The following is a 21,864-nucleotide window of genomic DNA, read 5'->3' as shown; positions in this document are numbered from 1 at the left end:
TGTATCGAAGTCAAAAGTCCTCCTGGTTAGAGTCTCTGTTATCCGAGTTCTTCCATCTTGACTGCATCTTCCGGGAATGTAAACAAAGAAGCGCCGGCTGTGTACTGTTGTGGCTGACTACGTTCGAAAAATACGTCCATTTCGCACCGACAACTTTCTTCTTTGCTTGCTCAGCTTCCTTCTCCATAATGCAATGAACATGATTGCAACAGATTCACGAACACAGATGTCCAGAATACTGTGGAATTATGAAATGAAAACAGAGCTTTTTCGTATTGGCTTCAATGTGGAAGTCATACCCGTGTTCGCCGGTCTACGTCACGCGCATACGTCATCCTCAGAGGCGTTTCGAACCGGAAGTTTAGCGGCAAATTTAAAATGTCACTTTATAAGTTAACCCGGCCGTATTGGCATGTGTTATAATGTTAAGATTTCATCATTGATATATAAACTATCAGACTGCGTGGTCGGTAGTAGTGGGTTTCAGTAGGCCTTTAAATGATATGAAAGCATGTGTTGATCACAAAGATTATTATCAAGGCTTAGGTCAAGGCTGATTACAAAAATAAATACACATCAATCAAATATAATGCAAAAGAAAGGACTCATAAAAACGGATGAAAAATACATTTACATACAATTAAAGGCCTACTGAAACCCACTACTACCGACCACGGAGTCTGATAGTTTATATATCAATGATGAAATCTTAACATTGCAACACATGCCAATACGGCCGGGTTAGATTAGTAAAGTGACATTTTAAATTTCCCGCGAAATATCCTGCTGAAAACGTCTCGGTATGATGACGTTTGCGCGTGACGTCACGGATTGTAGCGGACATTTCGGGACACCATTGTGGCCAGCTATTAAGTCGCCTGTTTTCATCGCAAAATTCCACAGTATTCTGGACATCTGTGTTGGTGAATCTTTTGCAATTTGTTTAATGAACAATGAAGACAGCAAAGAAGAAAGCTGTAGGTGGGAAGCGGTGTATTAGCGGCCGGCTGCAGCAACACAAACACGTAGCCGGTGTTTCATCGATTACATTCCCGAAATATGAAAGTCAAGCTTTACCATTGGCCTGTGGAGAACTGGGACAACAGAGACTCTTACCAGGAGGACTTTGAGTTGGATATGCGCTACCGTGAGTACGCAGCTGCGGCTTCCAAACATTTGATCACTTGCCCGTATGTGCGTGCCGCTATGTGCATGTCACGTACGTAACTTTGGGGAAATATATGTGCTGTATGAACTTTGGGGAGGTGAACGGTACTTTGGGCTGTGGGATTGAGTGTGTTGTGCGGGTGTTTGATTTGTATTGGCGGGTTATACGAACGGGAGGGGGGAGGTGTTTGTTATGCAGGATTAATTTGTGGCATATTAAATATAAGCCTGGTTGTGTTGTGGCTAATAGAGTATATATATGTCTTGTGTTTATTTACTGTTTTAGTCATTCCCAGCTGAATATCAGGTCCCACCCGTCTCTCACAGCATCTTCCCTATCTGAATCGCTTCCACTGCCCTCTAATCCTTCACCCTCACTTTACTCATCCACGAATCTTTCATCCTCGCTCAAATTAATGGGGTAATCGTCGTCCGAATCGCTCTCGTTGCTGGTGGCCATGAGTGTAAACAATGTGTAGATGTGAGGAGCTCCACAACCTTTGACGTCACGCTACTTCCGGTACAGGCAAGGATTTTTTTATCAGCGACCAAAAGTTGCGAACTTTATCGTCGATGTTCTCTACTAAATCCTTTCAGCAAAAATATGGCAATATCGCGAAATGATCAAGTATGACACATAGAATGGACTTGCTATCCCCGTTTAAATAAGAAAATCTCATTTCAGTAGGCCTTTAAACAGGGCCAAGTAAAAACAAATAAGAAATAATAATAATAAATATGTTTTTTTAAATAAACAGTGAATAAAATTGAAGCGTAATTGATAAATTCACCATTTTAGTCATAATTTTTGTGCTTAAGAAATTTCTCTTTGACTTCAGCTACAGACTTCTTGTTTGTTTGATCATTCCATTATTGTCCCAAGTGGTGAAAAAGAGCAACCCTGCAGCGCATACGGACCACAGCCCTCATAGGGGGCGCTCCCTGCCCAACAATTGTTAAGAAACGCTGCATTCGCGAGGCAGCAATGATATCCCGAGCATTGACTTTGTGGAATTGTTCGAGTTGTTTTGTTTATTTATTATGCATGGTGGCAGTTATCGATAACAACTGGCAAGAGGCACAATCGCATTGAATGCATGCGTGCACGTGATGGCACTGCAGCGTTTAACTTCGTGGACTATTTCTATTATGCAAGGCGGTGGTTTTCATTCACAACTGGCGGGAGGAGCGATTATATCGTGAGCTGGGTTTCAACATGGCTACACAATCAGAAATGTTTCGTCACGCAGATCAAACCGTCTTGGCGCTGAGCTCCCTGCAGCTCGGTGAGTACAACCAATTCCTCGAGTTCCTCCGGAATCCCGCTGAGGACTCCAAGAAAGCCTGCTTCTGAATTTAGAGAGAAGAAAAGAAAGGAAAACACATAAGAGAAGCACGACAATGAGCGAAAGGGATCGTGTGCGAGCCGCACCGTTTGTCTGAACAATGTAGACGGGATGTGAGGAGAATAGATGGCTGCTGCACTGCAGGATCCCGTGGGAGTCCCACTGTTTAAAGACCGAGGCGAGGGCCGAGCTGGAGACGCCTGACACCTGCACACACACAATAGGTGTTAGCCTTAGTAGGGCGGTGAAACACTAGAGAGCTTTCACTGCCATTGCAATGAAGACAACATTGTCATGAAGCCTTCGTGTGCATTGTTTGGTAAAGTCAAACTATTCATCACATTTATTCTGAGATGGAAGCCATGACAGTAATGTGCATCCCTAGTGCCCTGATGTCAAACTCAAGGCCCGGGGGCCAGACTTGGGCCAACACCTCATTTCATGTGACCCGCAAAAGCCTGGAAATAATATGCATCAATAAAGTACTTTATCTTTTCTTACTGTATTTACACATTCTTTCCATTTTGACCGAAAAATACATGTACTGCATGAAATTGCATACCTTTCATTATCTAATAAATAATAAATACAAATTAAAGCTGCAAGCAGCATTGGTCGGGTCCGCCTTTTGGCAGGTGCTAGTCCTAGGTGTCCAATACTTTTGTCCAGTGGTAGTCCTGAGTGAGACCTACATAGAGGTATTTGTTTCATGTCTCTACGACGTTCCTACCGGAAGTTACAAGCAGTTTTGTCAGAGTTTTCCTCTGAGGAGCAGTTTTTTGTCTGTTTTTTCCAAAAATTATGTAGAGCACAATTTTGAGTTTTGGGATTCGGTTTTTTTTTTAGATCACAGTTTCCACCAGTCCCGATGTGTGTGAGAATTTTGGTGAGTTTTGAAGTAATTTAAGGGGGTCAAATGACAGCTCAAAAATCAAAAATGAGTGTTTTTAGTCATTTTTTGTCTTGAAGGGGAAATTGCCAACTTCCTGTTGGTTTTCGCCCGAAGAAGTGAAATTATGAATTGTAGGTCTAACTGAGACCTACATACAGGTTTTTGTTTCATGTCTCTACGACCTTCCTAGTGGGAGTTAGAGGCAGTTTTTTTCCTAGGGGGCGCTAGAGAGCAATGTTGATTTTTTGGGTTTGGTTTTTTTAACTAAAGTGTGCTGTACCCGAGATTGGATGTGTGTAAAAAATTTGGTGAGTTTTGAAGCATGTTAAGGGGGGCAAAGTAGTGCGCGACGGTGCGGAAGAATAATAAAGAATAATAAACATTACAATAACAATAGGTTCCTTTGTAACCAGTACAAAGGACTCCCTGGGGGAGTCCTTTTTACAGGGTACATGCGGACCCTAATTATATATAAAAATAGATAAACAAATATTATTACTATAATACATTACTAACATTTGTTTGTTAAAAATAAAATAAATACTTTAATACCTGCTTGACTTATGATGTCAAAGCAAATTATCCATTAACTTGTACATTGTAAAAATGACAATGATTTTGTGTTAAAAAAACCCAACTTGCAGCTCAGTTGTCAGAACTTTACCATTAAATAAAGTGTAATACCGTTTTTCCATTTACAGTAATACATCCAAAAAACAACTGCCGATTTTAAAGTGAAAAATTGCAATTTAGTCGCCAGAATTTTCCCGTAAAATAAAACAACTGTGGTACCATTTTTCATTTACAGTTATGCACCGTTAAAACTATAACATCATTTTAAGGTCAAAAAGCTTAGTTGCTACTTTACCGTAGAAGAAAAAACTGTCGTATTGTTTTTTCTATTTACAGTAATAGACTGTATAAACGACAACCATAGATTTTACGGTAAAAAAAACAAAACAAAAAAAAACAAAAAACTGGCAGCTCTTTTGCCAGAAGTTTATCGTAAATAAACAGTGGCACCGTTTTTTCAGTTTACAGCACTATGCTGTAAAACCACAGTTTTGTTTTTTTTTACGGTGAAATTCTGGCAACTGAGCTGCCAGTTTTTAAAAAACAGTGCTAGTTTTTTTCTAATGAAAGTAAAATGCTGTAAAAACCACTGTAACATTTACCGCAAAAATCTGGCAAATGAGCTGATAGGTTTTTACTGTAAAATCTAAAAAATATATTTACTGTGTACGAAAAAAATATATAATAATCAAATGCATAGGCAATTGTCCAATACAGTGATTGTCAAACTCTGGTACACAGGCTCCATCTAGTGGTATACCAAAGAATCAATTAAATGTACAGTTTTTTGTTCGCCTATATCCAAACACAGTGTTACTGTTCAAACTGTGTGTACATTGTCCAAACATATTAAATATGCTTGTTAAATAAAACCTCTGACTTGTTTTTAATTAATACTTGGGCCTATTACGCTACTGTATTTTAATGTTGGTCATTATGGTGGCACTTGGAGAGCCAAGTGTTTTCTGAGGTGGTACTGAGTGAAAAAAGTTTGAGAACCACCGCTCGAATACATTAATCTTATACATAAATATTCCTACATTAATTATTGTCAGAAGCGGCCCTCTGAGGGCAGTCATAACTGCGATGTGGCCCTCCATGAAAATGAGTTTGACAGCCCTGTCCTAGTGTCTGTTTATTTATTTATTTTTTATTATTTTTTTAATTTTTTTATTTATTTTTTATTTTTTTGTCCTGTCCAGCTTCTCAGGCAAATCATATAGTTGATGTAGATGCCCATATCTAGTGTCTGTTTATAAACACCAAACGTGAGAAAAGTCTATATGTTACCCTTTTGAGAGCAGAAATGTCATGAAATGTCATGTTTTCATGATATCTTGAATGGAAAAATAACTAGAGGAGTCCACTTGCCAGCTTCGTTGAAAAATTAAAACAAGGCTTCTCTACAAATCTTTAAAGTAAAGTGTGGCACTCAGCGAGTCATGTAAGAAGTGGGAATCTCTGATGGTGTTCAGTTAGATCAGCGTTTCTCAAAGTGTGGGGCGCGCCCCACTGGTGGGGAATAGAGACATGACAGGAAATTTCACTTTTATTTTTTTTATTTTTTTATTATTATATTCTTTGATTTTTTTTTTTACTTTGCTTTCATTTTCTATACACACTGGAAATCACTTTGTGATTCTGTCTTTGAAATCCGCTATATAGATAAATGTAAATTACTTATTTTTCCTGTATGCTTTACATTTCTAGGTAGGAGCGAAAGTTTGACAGACAGCAACAGTAACTAATGGGGGCGGGGCTAAGCGGAAGCTTTGTGAATGGCGAGTCACTGTGCGAGGATTTGCTGTTTTGCAAATACATAAAAAATAGAGCCACTGCTGATGAGCTGTTCAAGATAATGGACAGTTTCCTCAAAGAACACGACCTTAAATGGGAAAACTGTGTGGGCTTTTGCTCTGATGGCGCGCATGGCAAAGTCAAGAAACGGGCTGCAGGCTCTAATAAAGAGGGTTGCGCCAAATGCGCATTGGACACAATGTGTCATTCACCAGGAAACACTCGCGTCAAGGCAGCTCAGCCCCGAATTCAATGAGGTTTTAACAGTGGCAGTGTCAAGCCTGCAACCCCGATTTGAAAAGCTGTGCAGTGCAAAACAGGCTCATTGCAGCCACTAATGCTGGAGTACTGTAAAACTCATGTTCACTTGCCCTGTCCTCCTTTTTTTGGCAAAGATTGCAAAGTGGCACTTTTATTTTCATTTATTATTGAACTTGATGCAAGTTGTTAGATTTATTATTGAACTTGATGCAAGTTATAACACTTGTATTTGATTTATTATTGAACTTGATGCAAGTTATAACACTTTTTTTGATTTATTATTGAACTTGATGCAAGTTATAACACTTTTGTTTTATTTATTATTGAACTTGATGCAAGTTATAACACTTTTATTTGATTTATTATTGAACTTGATGCAAGTTATAACACTTTTTTTGATTTATTATTGAACTTGATGCAAGTTATAACACTTTTGTTTTATTTATTATTGAACTTGATGCAAGTTATAACACTTTTGTTTTATTAATTATTGAACTTGATGCAAGTTATTTGATTTATTATTGAACTTGATGCAAGTTATAACACTTTTATTTGATTTATTATTGAACTTGATGCAAGTTATAACACTTTTTTTTATTTATTATTGAACTTGATGCAAGTTATAACACTTTTGTTTTATTTATTATTGAACTTGATGCAAGTTATAACACTTTTATTTGATTTATTATTGAACTTGATGCAAGTTATAACACTTTTGTTTTATTTATTATTGAACTTGATGCAAGTTATAACACTTTTATTTGATTTATTATTGAACTTGATGCAAGTTATAACACTTTTTTTGATTTATTATTGAACTTGATGCAAGTTATAACACGTTTGTTTTATTTATTATTGAACTTCATGCAAGTTATAACACTTTTGTTTTATTAATTATTGAACTTGATGCAAGTTATTTGATTTATTATTGAACTTGATGCAAGTTATAACACTTTTTTTGATTTATTATTGAACTTGATGCAAGTTATAACACTTTTGTTTTATTTATTATTGAACTTGATGCAAGTTATAACCCTTTTATTTGATTTATTATTGAACTTGATGCAAGTTATAACACTTTTTTTGATTTATTATTGAACTTGATGCCAGTTATAACACTTTTGTTTTATTTATTATTGAACTTGATGCAAGTTATAACACTTTTATTTGATTTATTATTGAACTTGATGCAAGTTATAACACTTTTTTTGATTTATTATTGAACTTGATGCAAGTTATAACACTTTTGTTTTATTTATTATTGAACTTCATGCAAGTTATAACACTTTTGTTTTATTAATTATTGAACTTGATGCAAGTTATTTGATTTATTATTGAACTTGATGCAAGTTATAACACTTTTATTTGATTTATTATTGAACTTGATGCAAGTTATAACACTTTTTTTTATTTTATTATTGAACTTGATGCAAGTTATAACACTTTTTTTAATTTATTATTGAACTTGATGCAAGTTATAACACTTTTGTTTTATTTATTATTGAACTTGATGCAAGTTATTTGATTTATTATTGAACTTGATGCAAGTTATAACACTTTTATTTGATTTATTATTGAACTTGATGCAAGTTATAACACTTTTTTTATTTATTATTGAACTTGATGCAAGTTATAACACTTTTTTTGATTTATTATTGAACTTGATGCAAGTTATAACACTTTTGATTTATTTATTATTGAATTGATGCAAGTTATTTTATTTGATATTGAAATTAATGCAAGTTATACCACAGCTGCACAGTTATTTTATTTATTATTGAACTTGATTTTATTTTATGTTATTGAGTTTGAATGTATAAAACTTGATGTTACTTGATGTTCGATAAATTTGAAAATGTTAAGCTTGGCATTAATGTTCTGTTGGGGCGATGGGGGCAGGTGGGGCTTGAAAACTCCCCCTTGTCCAAAGTGGGGGATGACAAAAAACGTTTGAGAACCACTGAGTTAGATATTGGTCCAAATTCAGATAACTGGGCCTTGGTGGGGGTCTACACTGTGTAGGTGATATTGTACCACTCTGTTTGCCATTTCAGCTCCTACTGTTGCAGGTGTGGTTGATGTCGTCAGCCCAAGATTCAGAAAAGGCAGCAAGCGATGTGCAGGTGAGATGGTTCCTTTATTTAGACCAGCAGGATGAATCAGCACAGGAAGTAGTCAGGACTGATCACTAAACAGTGTGGCATGCACCTCATGCTGGCAAATAAACTCTTATAATTGCTAACAAGGCACAGGTGTGCCGCATTAGCGCTTCAGCCAAAGGACGTGGAAAACAAGAGCGCATGACAGGAAGCACAACGTAATACCAAAATTAAAACAGTCATGCGACAATGTAACGTCTAAAAAATGCCCTTCAAATTGTTCAATTCAGAGTTCAACCAACATTCTCCGGGGAAAAATCCCTGTCAGAATAATTGTATATAAGTTATCAAACAATTTGTTTGCTTGCAGTTCAGGTTGCCCTGCGTGAAGACCGGTTGCCATGGTTACGATCCACTGGTGCTTACAAAGCTGTTTTTGATCTTATCAAGCAAAAGGCGGACAGCTTGTAAATCTCCGCTGTGTGCGATGGAATGTGCCGTAGAGGTGTCGGTTTCTCAGATCAGGACAACCACGGGAAGGGCCTTATCAGGACCCGAAATCTACAAGCAGAGAGGGGGAAACCTGACACCGCTCCAATCATCTTTTGTTTTAACTGTTTATGAGACCCCTCCCCTTAGAAGCAGCTGCAGCTATGTAATCAGGGAATACCCAAATAAATGGGGAGGTGTGGAACTTTTTCCTCAGAGCGTGGGGTGACACTGTACGAGGACGCAGGTCCACGCGCTCTCCTCATGAGCTAAATTGAATCCTGTTTCTGTTTGATTCCTTGCTTCTTGTCCTGTTTAACAGATAGTTCGGTGTTTGAACCTGACAATCCCTCAAAAATGTAAATATTACATGATACTCTGAATGTGCATATTACTACAACACACTCACAGCGTGTATATAAAATGTTGAAGGTTGTTAAATGTTTTTGTGGGCATTAATGGCAGAATAGATCAAATCCCTATTACCAGTGTTGTTAACCACCTCTGGCTAGCAGTTTTGTACGACTTAGAACACACAGAAAAAAGAGACTTTGGTAGTTTGTCCTTGAGAAACAAGTCTGCACTAAATCAAATCGTAAAGTGGGCTCATAAGCTTATAGGTCAGACCTGGGCATTATGCGGCCCGCGGGCCGCATCCGGCCCTTTGTGCGTCCCTGTCCGGCCCGCGTGAGGCCAATTATAAATTACAAAATACATTTTAAAAAGTATCTATGTCGAGTGTACAATACAACGGTGCTGCTTTTGTTTTGAAAATCGTTATTTGTATTACTTCCGTGTGGACGTATGCGTGTGCGTGATTGTGAGTGAATGTGAACAGCTGCAATCATTAATTACAAAATAAAGTTGAAAAAACATCTATGTCGTGCGCGCAATACAACTGTGCTGCTTTTATTTTGAAAAGTATTATTTATGGGCGTGTGTCCGTGTGTAACCTGCGAGTGAAGGTGCACATGCAGCGACAAGTGATGCACGGTTTACACCCGAGACGCTAAAAAGAGAAAAGTTGATGAAGAATGGCGTGTTTCCAACAACACATGAACTGCAAAGCAACGTTCCCTCTAAGGTGCGTGCCTGCGCAATTGCGCACTGCTCAAGCGTCTGCTGCGCGCAGCAAATATATGCCGCGCACCAAATCAAATCCCATCTGAATTCTAAACAAAATAAACATATTTATTCTATGTAATTTTGCAATGCAACTTTGAGTGACAGTGACAACAAGCGGCCCTAACGGTGTTCGTCAACACCGTTCAATTGAACACCGTTCAATTATTGTAACGTCTATCGAGATGCTTCGAGGACAGGAATTATATCGATCACTTTATTGAGCAAAACTGTTTATATTCGGCCATAACCACACCAAAAACATGAGTAAAACACTTCTATCTCGAAAAACTAGTCATTTTCTGCCGTACAAACCAGGCCAAAACCAACTTGTCATCTGTCACCAACACGCATAGCACTAAACCACTGGTGCGTTTATGGCCACACAAAAAGTCGGACAACTCAAACACCACACAAAGTTACACTATGACTCCTCAGTCATACGTGTGCTTATTTTACTGTCATTTATTATTAATGTTAATTTATTTATATTAGTCATGGAATGCTGTTACTTACTATACTCTTACGGTATATATCAAAAATAATATTGAGCAAAATTTAATTGAAATATTGTCGATGTGGCCCTCCAGCAGTGCTCGGGTTGCTCATGCGGCCCCTGGTAAAAATTAATTGCCCACCCCTGTTATAGGTGAACCGCAACTCAACCTATCTGACATGTATGCCACACAGCTGCAGCACAGGGCAAGCTCTATTATTCACCACTGCACCCATTATCCTTTACGCGGTGAATTCCAGCTCTTTCGCTCTGGTCGGCGGTTCATTGTTCCTCTTTGCAGGACTAAACGATATAAGAATACTTTTGTACCTGCTGCCATCACACGCTTAAATAAGGCTATCACATGGTGTTTTTTTTTTTTCTTTCATTTATTTATCATGCCATAGCACTTTAATCACAATGATTTTATTGGTTTATTAGGTACTATATTTTATCGTTCTACAGTGAGCCTGTATACTGGTGATTGTTTGTGAACTTTTAAAATGTTTTTATGTTTTATATGATTTGTGTTTGCTTGCTTCACTCTGTCTTGACGCTGAATTACAAATGTCTGCACAACTATTTTACCTCTGGGTACTGTCACGCCAATTTTCTTCCCATCACAAAAACCTTCCTAACCCCCATTTACTTCCGGGGTCATTTCCGCTTACGTCAGTTCCTCTTACTTACGTCATTTCCTCTTACTTACGTCATTTCCTCTCACGTCATTGCCAGCGATCGATAAATCCAAATCTCCTGAAAATGGTGGTGTCACTGGATGATATTCGTCTTTATCTGTCCCAGGGGACTTATGTCAAACACCAGCAGGCTTCGCAACATTTCAAGCGGAGTGTTAGGGCCGAGGCTGCGAACTTCTGTCTTCGTGGTAAAGTGCAAAAAATATTAATATATAATACTGTTAAATGTCTGGACTACTTTAAATCAACATTATTGTTGAAACCATTTCACTAATATTAATTAATATATAATACTGTTAAATGTCTGTACTTTAAATCAACATTATTGTTGAAACATTTCAGTAATATTAATTAATATATAATGTTAAATGTCTGTACTTTAAATCAACATTATTGTTGATAATTCAGACGTTTTGTTAACGCTGTATTATAAAAAAAGAGTCAAACGAAGTGCTATCGATCGCTGTCAATGACGTAAGAGGAACTGACGTAAGCGGAAATGACCCCGGAAGTAAATGTCATGTCTGTGTTAATCATGTTTTTGTTTTGCTTGGGTTTTGGGCTCTTTTTAGTTCCTGGTTGCACTTCCTTGTTTGGTTTGGTTTCCATGGTCACCCATTAGTTTTCACCTGTCATGTCACGCACCTGTTCACCTGTCTTGTCACGCACCTGTTTTCACTGATCACGTCACTATTTAAATCTGTCTGTTTCTGTTGTTCGTCCTGGCGTCCTCGCACTTTTTGATCCCTCCACTTCATGTCATGTCACAGTTCTTTGCCAAGTAAGTTTTGTTCATTTATGCCACAGTTAGTGTTTTTGTTTTATTGTTCATAGTTTCTGCCTTTGTGCAAGTTTTGTGTTTCTACCCAAGTTTTGTATTTCCACCCTCGTGCAAGTCTTTTGTTTTGTATAGTCAAGTTTTCTACCTCCACTGTGAGCGCCTTTTGTTTATTCCTTTTTTATTGTTAAATAAACATGTATTTAAATCCACGCCTTGCCCGCGCCAATTTTCCTTTGCCTTCTGGGAGAACAAACCACGCCATAGACCCAGTCGTGACAGTAGGACGCCAGCAGAAAAATTCTCCCGCAAGAAAATTGGACGCTTTTGACGAGGCAGCGTGGGAGGTGCTGCGCGCCATGGAGACCGAGACGCTGCGCTTTTCCCCCAGGGAGCGCAGGGGGATGATGTGGGGGAATGGAGGCAAGCTGGTGCCGATCGGCGCGTCGTTCCCGTCCCGGAAGCGTCGCCAAGGACGAGGGAAGACTTCCGCGAGCCGGCAGGACACGCCGCTCCCACAAGCCCCTCCCCCTCCGGGCGGAAGCAAGCAGGAGCCAGCCCGGCTTCGCCCTGATGACATCACAGACCAGGATTTTTTTTTTCTGAACTCTTTTTCTTTTGATCATCCGCCTCCAACCAAAGACTCTAAAAACATGATAAGACATTACCAGGACATGTTTTTAGAAATCAGATCCTGTCAATCCAAGCCACCCAAATTCCATGCCCCGCCCCCCAGGACTCAAGCCACGCCCAAGTCACACATTTTTTTTTCACCCACAAGATCCCAGGTACAAGAAGAAAGACTTTTTGGACAGTTTGGAGGGGAGGATTCTGCCCCCCTCCTGACCACCCTCCACCCACCCAAAGAAACGATTCCAGACCGCAGGGCGCGCGTCTGGTATCCGCTCCTTGAGGGGGGGGCTAGGGCTGGGAATTGTTCAGGTGGGGTGGCTCGGCATCGTCACGCCAAGCCACAGCCTCCAGCTCGGCCACCACCACCTGTCTTTCGACCTGCCAAACCACAGCCACCAGCACGGCCACCACCACCAGTTTTTCGACCATTCCAAGATCCACCTGCTCCACGCCCAGCTCCACGCCAAGCCCCACCACGCCAAGCGCCACCAGTACCTGCTCCACGCCAAGTGCCACCAGTACCTGCTACACGCCAAGCGCCACCAGTACCTGCTCCACGCCAAGCGCCGCCAGTACCTGCTCCACGCCAAGCGCCGCCAGTACCTGCTCCACGCCAAGCGCCGCCAGTACCTGCTCCACGCCAAGCGCCGCCAGTCACAGCTTTGCGACGCCCAGTGCCGCCAGTCGCAGCTCCACGACGCCCAGTGCCGCCAGTCGCAGCTCCACGACGCCCAGTGCCGCCAGTCGCAGCTCCACGACGCCCAGTGCCGCCAGTCGCAGCTCCACGACAAAACCAAGCACCGCCACGCCAAGACCAAGTCCAAGCACCGCCACGCCAAGACCAAGTCCAAGCACCGCCACGCCAAGACCAACCACGCCAAGACCAACCACGCCAAGACCAACCACGCCAAGTCCAAGACCAAGACCAACCACGCCAAGTCCAAGACCAAGACCAACCACGCCAAGTCTAAGACCAAGACCAACCACGCCAAGTCCAAGACCAAGACCAACCACGCCAAGACCAAGACCAACCATGCCAACGCCAAGACCAAGACCCAGACCCTCGCCCAGACCCTCGCCAAGACCCCCGCCAAGACCAAGACCCCCGCCAAGACCAAGACCCCCGCCAAGACCAAGACCCCCGCCAAGACCAAGACCCTCGCCAAGACCAAGACCCGCCACGCCAAGCTTCGCCGCCTTACCCGCCACGCCAAGCTTCGCCGCCTTACCCGCCACGCCAAGCTTCGCCGCCTTACCCGCCACGCCAAGCTTCGCCGCCTGACGCGCCACGCCAAGCTTCGCCGCCTGACGCGCCACGCCAAGCTTCGCCGCCTGCCATGATGACGACGCGCCTGCCTCCTCGTCTGCCACGAAGGTGGCCACTGCCTGGTCGTCCGCCACGCCAAGTGCGCCCACCTCTTCGTCGGCCACGCATGTGGCCCTTCCCGGGTCGCCCACCTCGCCGGTGGTGGCGGCGTTCCACTCGCCGCCGCCACATGACTATGCCTCGGTGGATTCGGGGCCACTTGGCCTGGCGACCCACCGCCATGTCCCCCTCCCGCCCCCCCATGACTCTCGTTCATTTTTTTGTGTTGGGACATCTGGGATCTGTCCGTAAGGGGGGGGCTCTGTCATGTCTGTGTTAATCATGTTTTTGTTTTGCTTGGGTTTTGGGCTCTTTTTAGTTCCTGGTTGCACTTCCTTGTTTGGTTTGGTTTCCATGGTCACCCATTAGTTTTCACCTGTCATGTCACGCACCTGTTCACCTGTCTTGTCACGCACCTGTTTTCACTGATCACGTCACTATTTAAATCTGTCTGTTTCTGTTGTTCGTTCTGGCGTCCTCGCACTTTTTTATCCCTCCACTTCATGTCATGTCACAGTTCTTTCCCAAGTAAGTTTTGTTCATTTATGCCACAGTTAGTGTTTTTGTTTTATTGTTCATAGTTTCTGCCTTTGTGCAAGTTTTGTGTTTCTACCCAAGTTTTGTATTTCCGCCCTCATGCAAGTCTTTTGTTTTGTATAGTCAAGTTTTCTACCTCCACTGTGAGCGCCTTTTGTTTATTCCTTTTTTATTGTTAAATAAACATGTATTTAAATCCACGCCTTGCCCGCGCCAATTTTCCTTTGCCTTCTGGGAGAACAAACCACGCCATAGACCCAGTGGTGACAGTAAATGGGGTTAGGAAGGTTTTTGTGATGGGAAGAAAATTGGCGTGACAGTACCATTAAAGAAACCTTGACTTTGACTTTGTGTGTTATTGTCTCAATTTGAATGATAGCCAAAAATCCCCCCAAAAAGCTCAGTTCCCCTTCAATGTGGCCTCTTTTTTAAAAGTTGAGTGGTTTTACTTTATTTATATTCTCCTAAATAATTAAATGTAAATTAAAACATTGCCTGTCCAGGTGACATTAGGGGCTTGCGATGGAGTAATTAACTTTATATCATTTTGTATGTGCTTTTTATTTGTATTTTGTTTTTTAAAAAATGGACGTCAACCCACGTTACAGAACATTATGTATCAATTTTGGAGGTTCCTCCATTATTAAACTTTAGTTATAGGGTTGCTTGCCGAGCATTGAGTAAGTCAAACAAGTCAACTTGAGTGGAAGTTGAACAAATTAAAGAACATCAGTCATGATAGGCTCCATGGATATAACTCATATAATTGGATGGAGATGATTCCTTTGTAAATTTTAAATTGGGCCTCCTACTTGTTTGCTCGCCTCTGGCCAGTACATTTCAAATTTCCATTCAAAATGTATACAAAAATTATTCTAGTATCTAAACTTTTATATAAACATAAAAAACACAAAACTGTCTTTTGCTCACCAGAGTGCCAGAGCCCAGTATCAGCTCCAGTTCACCTCTGGATCTGCACCGAAGCCTTAACGCAGTTGTGGGCCTGCTCCTGCACAGGCCCCCACACGCAGCTCTCCCAGGAGGCTCGGTGCACACACACAGACCCAGCTCGCCGTCGTAGCCCTCATAGTCCTCTGCAGATGGACACACCTGCAGGAAGATATCATTTAGATCAGTGATTGACTGGATTAAAGTACAGTGTTGTACTTTTCCTATATTCAAACACAATGTTACTATTCAAATTGTGTATAATGTTCGTGGCTAGGGGTGTGGGAAAAAATCGATCCGAATTCGAATCGCGATTCTCACGTTGTGCGATTCAGAATCGATTCTCATTTTTAAAAAATCGATTTTTTTATTTATTTATGTATTTATTATTTTTTTTATTTTTTTTTATTAATCAATCCAACAAAACAATACACAGAAATACCATAACAATGCAATCCAATTCCAAAACCAAACCCGACCCAGCAACACTCACAACTGTAATAAACATAGCAATTGAGAGGAGACACAAACACGACACAGAACAAACCAAAAGTAGTGAAACAAAAATGAATATTATCAACAACAGTATCAATATTAGTTACAATTTCAACAAAGCAGTGATTAAAAATCCCTCATTGACATTATCATTAGACATTTATAAAAATAAAAATAAATGAACAATAGTGTCACAGTGGCTTACACTTGCATCGCATCTCATAAGCTTGACAACACACTGTGTCCAATATTTTCACAAAGATAAAATAAGTCATATTTTTGGTTCATTTAATAGTTAAAACAAATTTACATTATTGCAATCAGTTGATAAAACATTGTCCATTACAACTATAAAAGCTTTTTACAAAAATCTACTACTCTGCTTGCATGTCAGCAGACTGGGGTAGATCCTGCTGAAATCCTATGTATTGAATGAATAGAGAATCCTTTTGAATCGGGAAAATATCGTTTTTGAATCGAGAATCGTGTTGAATTGAAAAAAAATCGATTTTGAATCGAATTGTGACCCCAAGAATCGATATTGAATCGAATCGTGGGACACCCAAAGATCCACAGCCCTATCAGTGGCCAAACATATTAAATATACTTGTTAAATAAAACCTCTGCTGTGTTTTTAATGAATACTTGGACCTTCTACGCTACTGTATTTTAATGTCGGTCATTATGGTGGTAGTTGGAGAGCCAAGATTTTTCTGAGGTAGTTCTTGGTGGAAAAAAGTTTGAGAACCACTGATTTCGATTGGTTCACTGGGTAACGAGGTGAAGGGTTACCATGTGGGTGACAATGACACAGATGTGGAGCAGCGACAAGAACGCTGTTAAATATTAAAGGTGCATAGACCGCACGACAGCGAGGGGTAAACAGAAGCGAGGGCAAATATGTTTTGTCATGAATGCAAACACATCTGCAGGATGTGTTTCCTGTCAAAGGGGAACACCAATATTCCTTCGACAACCTTTGTTCCACTAGTTTTGTATACTAAAGTGTGTTGTTCTTTTTGTTGCACAACCTGCTGCCGGCAATGAAGTGACCACTCCTGTCGGTCCAGACAATCTCCGTGTTGCGTGCGTGTTTTTCCGTCCCTGCAGATGCTGTACACTTTGTGTACGCACACACCTTCATGGTTGCCAGGTTGATAGTCGAGGGTACACTGGCACTGCCCGTCGCTGCTCTGCAGAAAAGTCAACAGGGTTGTGTTATATAACTTGTGTTGTGTTATGTCATGGTTACGGACACTCATGCACCTGGGGATAGGCTGATTGGATACACCAAAAAATTGCTTCAAGAGTGTGAATGTTGTTTGTCTATCTGTGTTGGCCCTGCGCTGAGGTGGCGACTTGTCCAGGGTGTAACCTGCCTTCCGCCTGCGTTTAGCTAGGATAGGCTCCAGCCCCCACTCAACCCCGAGAGGGATAATGGATGGATGGTTAGTGCAACTTCCTGACGTCTTTAGAGTTTGCGCTGTGCATTGGGTTGAACGCAGGTTCAAGCCCAGGGCGGGACGAAAGGGCTGCACCAACAACATCATATAATAACAATTGCTGTATAACATGAAATTATGCCCCCTATTGATTGGGAGTAAAATTAGGGGTTGAAATACAAGCGATCCGACTGGATGTGTGACAATCCGTTGCGCGGATCATGTTTTGTTTTAGTTTAGGACTCCCTTAGTTCTGTTTCAGCACCCCTGGGTTTGTGTTTCTTGGTTGTCATGGGTGCTGATTATTTTCACCTGCCTAATCAGAGAGCTATTTGTTCCTGCCTTTCGCCACACTCGGTCTGGTTGTCTTGTTTGCTGTAAGCAACAAGTTACGTTGGTGTATATCAGGGGTCACCAACGCAGTGCCCGCGGGCACCAGGTAGCCCGTAAGGACCAGATGAGTAGCCCGCTGGCCTGTTCTAAAAATAGCTCAAATAGCAGCACTTACCAGGGAGCTGCCTCTATTTTTTTAATTTTATTTATTTACTAGCAAGCTGGTCTCGCTTTGCTCGACATTTTTAATTCTAAGAGAGACAAAACTCAAATAGAATTTGAAAATCCAAGAAAATATTTTAAAGACTTGGTCTTCACTTGTTTAAATAAATTCATTATTTTTTTTACTTTGCTTCTTATAACTTTCAGAAAGACAATTTTAGAGAAAAAATACAACCTTAAAAATGATTTTAGGATTTTTAAACACATATACCTTTTTTACCTTTTAAATTCCTTCCTCTTCTTTCCTGACAATCTAAATCAATGTTCAAGTAAAAAAAAAATTTATATTGTAAAGAATAATAAATACATTTTAATTTAATTCTTAATTTTAGCTTCTGTTTTTTCGACGAGGAATATTTGTGAAATATTTCTTCAAACTTATTATGATTAAAATTCAAAAAAATTATTCTGGCAAATCTAGAAAATCTGTAGAATCAAATTTAAATCTTATTTCAAAGTCTTTTGAATTTCTTTTAAAATTTTTGTTCTGGAAAATCTAGAAGAAATAATGATTGGTCTTTGTTAGAAATATAGCTTGGTCCAATTTGTTATATATTCTAACAAAGTGTAGATTGGATTTTAACCTATTTAAAACATGTCATCAAAATTCTAAAATTATTTTAATCAGGAAAAATTACTAATGATGTTCCATAAATTATTTTTTACATTTTTCCAAAAAGATTCGAATTAGCTAGTTTTTCTCTTCTTTTTTTCGGTTGAATTTTGAATTTTAAAGAGTCGAAATTGAAGATAAACTATGTTTCAAAATGTAATTGTAATTTTTTTCGTGTTTTCTCCTCTTTTAAACCGTTCAATTAAGTGTAAATATCATTAATTGTTAATAATAACATAGAGTTCAAGGTAAATTGAGCAAATTGGCTATTTCTGGCAATTTATTTAAGTGTGTATCAAACTGGTAGCCCTTCGCATTAATCAGTACCCAAGAAGTAGCTCTTGGTTTCAAAAAGGTTGGTGACCCCTGGTGTATATCTTGCTTCTGGTGCCTATGCCTGTTTATCTTTTGATTCCTGTGCTAAGTTTCGCCTTAGCTCCCCGTGCTATCGAAACGATTGTTTGTATGTTGGTATTTTTGAATGATTTATGACAATAAATCATCGTCTTACCTGCACCCTGCCTCCGGAGTTCCTGCTGCATCTTGGGAGAACGATCCGCGTAGTAAAATGCGACCCAGGCGTAACAGGATGCTTAGTAATTGCTATGATCGTCATCTTCATTGCTTATTTTTGATCATCCTAAAGTCCAATACTTACGTATTTCAGCAAAGAAAAATAATAGCCTCGCAATTTAATTACATTTTATTTAATTGTATTTAATTTTATTGTATTTTATTGTATTTAATTGTAATATATTTTATTTAATTTCTAAATGTATTTTTTTTAATGCATTATTTAATTAGATTTAACAGTTTAACGTCACATTGAATATTTCATACACATATATAACTAACTGCAAGGAGAGTAGCAGCATTGTAAGTCAAATTGTGATTTTTCATAATTTTTTTGGTATTTTCATTCAGTCACCCATTCAGCATTGTTGAGGCAAATAGAATATGATACTGCATTGTGCAGCCATGCGTAGACAATCTTTGAAGAAAGGAAACCAGAGCCTGTTGTCTGGAAACGGGATCTCTTTCCGTGTCTTCAAGTGGTGAAGAGTTCTGCCTGTACATTGTTCCACCCAAACACACTCCAATGATAATAAGAAGTGTGTAAATATGAGTACTGTATGAAAGGGATGGATTATATGGTGTAAAATCTATATTGCGATAAATATACCAGCCAATAGTGCAATATAACTAAACAAAAGCAAAAGCTAATATCGGCTCTTATTTCCTGAGTTTACAAACTAAAAAAATGACAAAAAGAGATATAAAACTATCGATCGAAACATTGTATTATCGACCTTATACTAAGACTTTACTTGGTATCGTCTCTGCCAACATCCGTATTGTTCTGCCACCCATGTTTACATTCAAGAGCTCTAGCTTAGCGGTTAGCTACGCTATCCTCCTACGGTGTGTAGTGAAGCAGGTTTAGCTCATTCTTGTCCTGTAGTCCTCCAGTGATGATGGTACTTGTAAGAAACGCAGCTTGTTAGCCGCAATGGAGGAGACCGTGAGTGTATTAGAAGCTGCACTATGGAGGGACATTAGCCGCTAGCTTGCAAGCGATGAGACCCGACATTGCATTGAGGATTCTTGTTGCTGTCAAATTTGCGGGACACAGCTAGAATGTGTCATCAACATATTACCACGATATAAACATAGTATTCTGCTATTTTTTTTCCTACACTTTGAACCCTGCGGCTTATAAAGCGGTGCGGCTAATTTATGATTTTATTTTATTTTTTCGCTAATTGCCATAATTATTTGTGTTCAATAGTTTTCATTAGGCCCAAGCAGAGGACTGAAATGGTCTGTTACGGTGTACTATGGCGCCATCAAGTGGACGAGTTGTCCCCTCACTGCAGGTGCTGCGAGTTGAAAATGTACTTCCTGTTTTGCCTTAAACTGAAAGTAAAACCGTCCGTAGCGTTTCTGCTCGACGGGATGCTTTATTCATCGCTCCAAGCAACGTTTGTAGGTTTCACAATTTGACTAAAACAATCCATACTTGCCAAACTGTGCCATGTGTGATGTAGAAGTGTTGTATCGTAATGTAAGCAAGCTAGCGTCGTCAGCATTAGCTAATATGCTAACACCTTTAGTATTATTAACTTACAGTGGCATTCTTTTTATATTGTTTCAGTTTCACAAATTCCTTAGTGAATTCCCCAAGACTCACCATGTAGTTATTGAGTCAGTTTGGCTGATTAGAGAGCTAGTGTCTGCAGTTAGTGTGTCCATGACCATGACTTCTGTTGTGTTTAATCAGCCGTTTTACTGCCGTGTTACAGACACCGACAGTTAAGTAAATAAACATTTACAAAATATGTATGTGTAAATAACTGATACTGTATATATATCTGCTGAGCGCACCACGGGCCACGCCCACGGGCGTTCCCCCTCGGTTGCGGTCGCGCCTCCGCGCGGCTGCAATGACTCAGCAATCAACACACCTGCCCGTGATGAGTGATCCTGCCTTCAGAAGCCAGCGCGTCCTGAGATCCAGTGCCAGAACGTAGCTACTCGTACAGTAAACCTATTACGTCTCCAGCCTTCTCGCATGTGCATATCCTCTCTCTGTGTTCCCTCCCGGTCGTGTTCATTGTGTCCCGTGTTGTTTCGTTCTCTAGCTTCCCGTCGTCCTTCCTCATTGTCGAGCTGTGTGTCTCGTCTTCCCGGATCCCCGGATTTCGACCTCCAGCCCTTGACCTTCCGCCTGTCTTTGGACTTCCGAGCCTGCCTTTCCCTCTTTGGACTTCCGCCTCGATTCCAACACGCGCCTTCAACATCCGCTGGTAAACACTCACATATAATTGCCACACATAGTCACACTTCATCTATTTGGATTACGCACACACCTCACTTACATTTCCAGCTGTTGATAAATACGCTGACAGCGAACGACGTCACTGTCTCACTCATACTTGCCAACCCTCCCGATTTTCCCGGGAGAGTCCCGAATTTCAGTGCCCCTCCCGAAAATCTCCCGGGGCCACCATTCTCACCAATTTCTCCCGATTTCCACCCGGACAACAATATTGTTACACCATCCTTCACTGGGCGCCGTTTCCGGCCGGACAATAATAACGGTCACACCTCGAAGTCAAGCACGGCAATCAGAACAGAAGACGGAGCAGAAGAAGAGACATGGCGACGACGAGCAAGAAGAAGAAGTACGCTTGCAAGTTCCAAAATGATTGGAAAAAAGAATTTCAGTTCATCCAGGACAGCTCGAAGGGGAAAGGGTACGCTGCCTGCAAATTTTGTAGATCAGACTTCTTCATTGAAGACGGTGGCCTAACCGGATATAGTCAATCAATCAATCAATCAATGTTTATTTATATAGCCTTAAATCACAAGTGTCTCAAAGGGCTGTAACAAGCCACAACGACATCCTCGGTACAGAGCCCACATACGGGCAAGGAAAAACTCACCCCAGTGGGACGTCGGTGAATGACTATGAGAAACCTTGGAGAGGACCGCATATGTGGGTAACCCCCCCCCTCTAGGGGAGACCGAAAGCAATGGATGTCGAGTGGGTCTGA

At 40.6% G+C, this 21,864-nt stretch overlaps 1 protein-coding gene across 1 annotated transcript in view; it reads right to left on the bottom strand.

Moving 5' to 3' along the window:
• Positions 1–21,864, bottom strand: part of si:dkey-103g5.4 (uncharacterized) — a gene marked incomplete at its 5' end in the record, with an annotated part of 116,225 nt that overhangs the window by 74,493 nt on the left and 19,868 nt on the right. The window contains 4 exons of the mRNA XM_062061849.1: positions 2,425–2,517; positions 2,600–2,720; positions 15,185–15,364; positions 16,729–16,890. Of these exons, the coding sequence (XP_061917833.1) occupies positions 2,425–2,517; positions 2,600–2,720; positions 15,185–15,364; positions 16,729–16,890 (556 nt within the window). The remainder of the gene's footprint in view (positions 1–2,424; positions 2,518–2,599; positions 2,721–15,184; positions 15,365–16,728; positions 16,891–21,864) is intronic.

Source organism: Entelurus aequoreus, linkage group LG10 (genome assembly GCF_033978785.1).
Source record: "Entelurus aequoreus isolate RoL-2023_Sb linkage group LG10, RoL_Eaeq_v1.1, whole genome shotgun sequence".
Taxonomy (NCBI): Eukaryota; Metazoa; Chordata; class Actinopteri; order Syngnathiformes; family Syngnathidae; genus Entelurus; species Entelurus aequoreus.
Note: the sequence above shows the minus strand (reverse complement) of the source record. Positions and strands in the feature narration are given on the sequence as shown.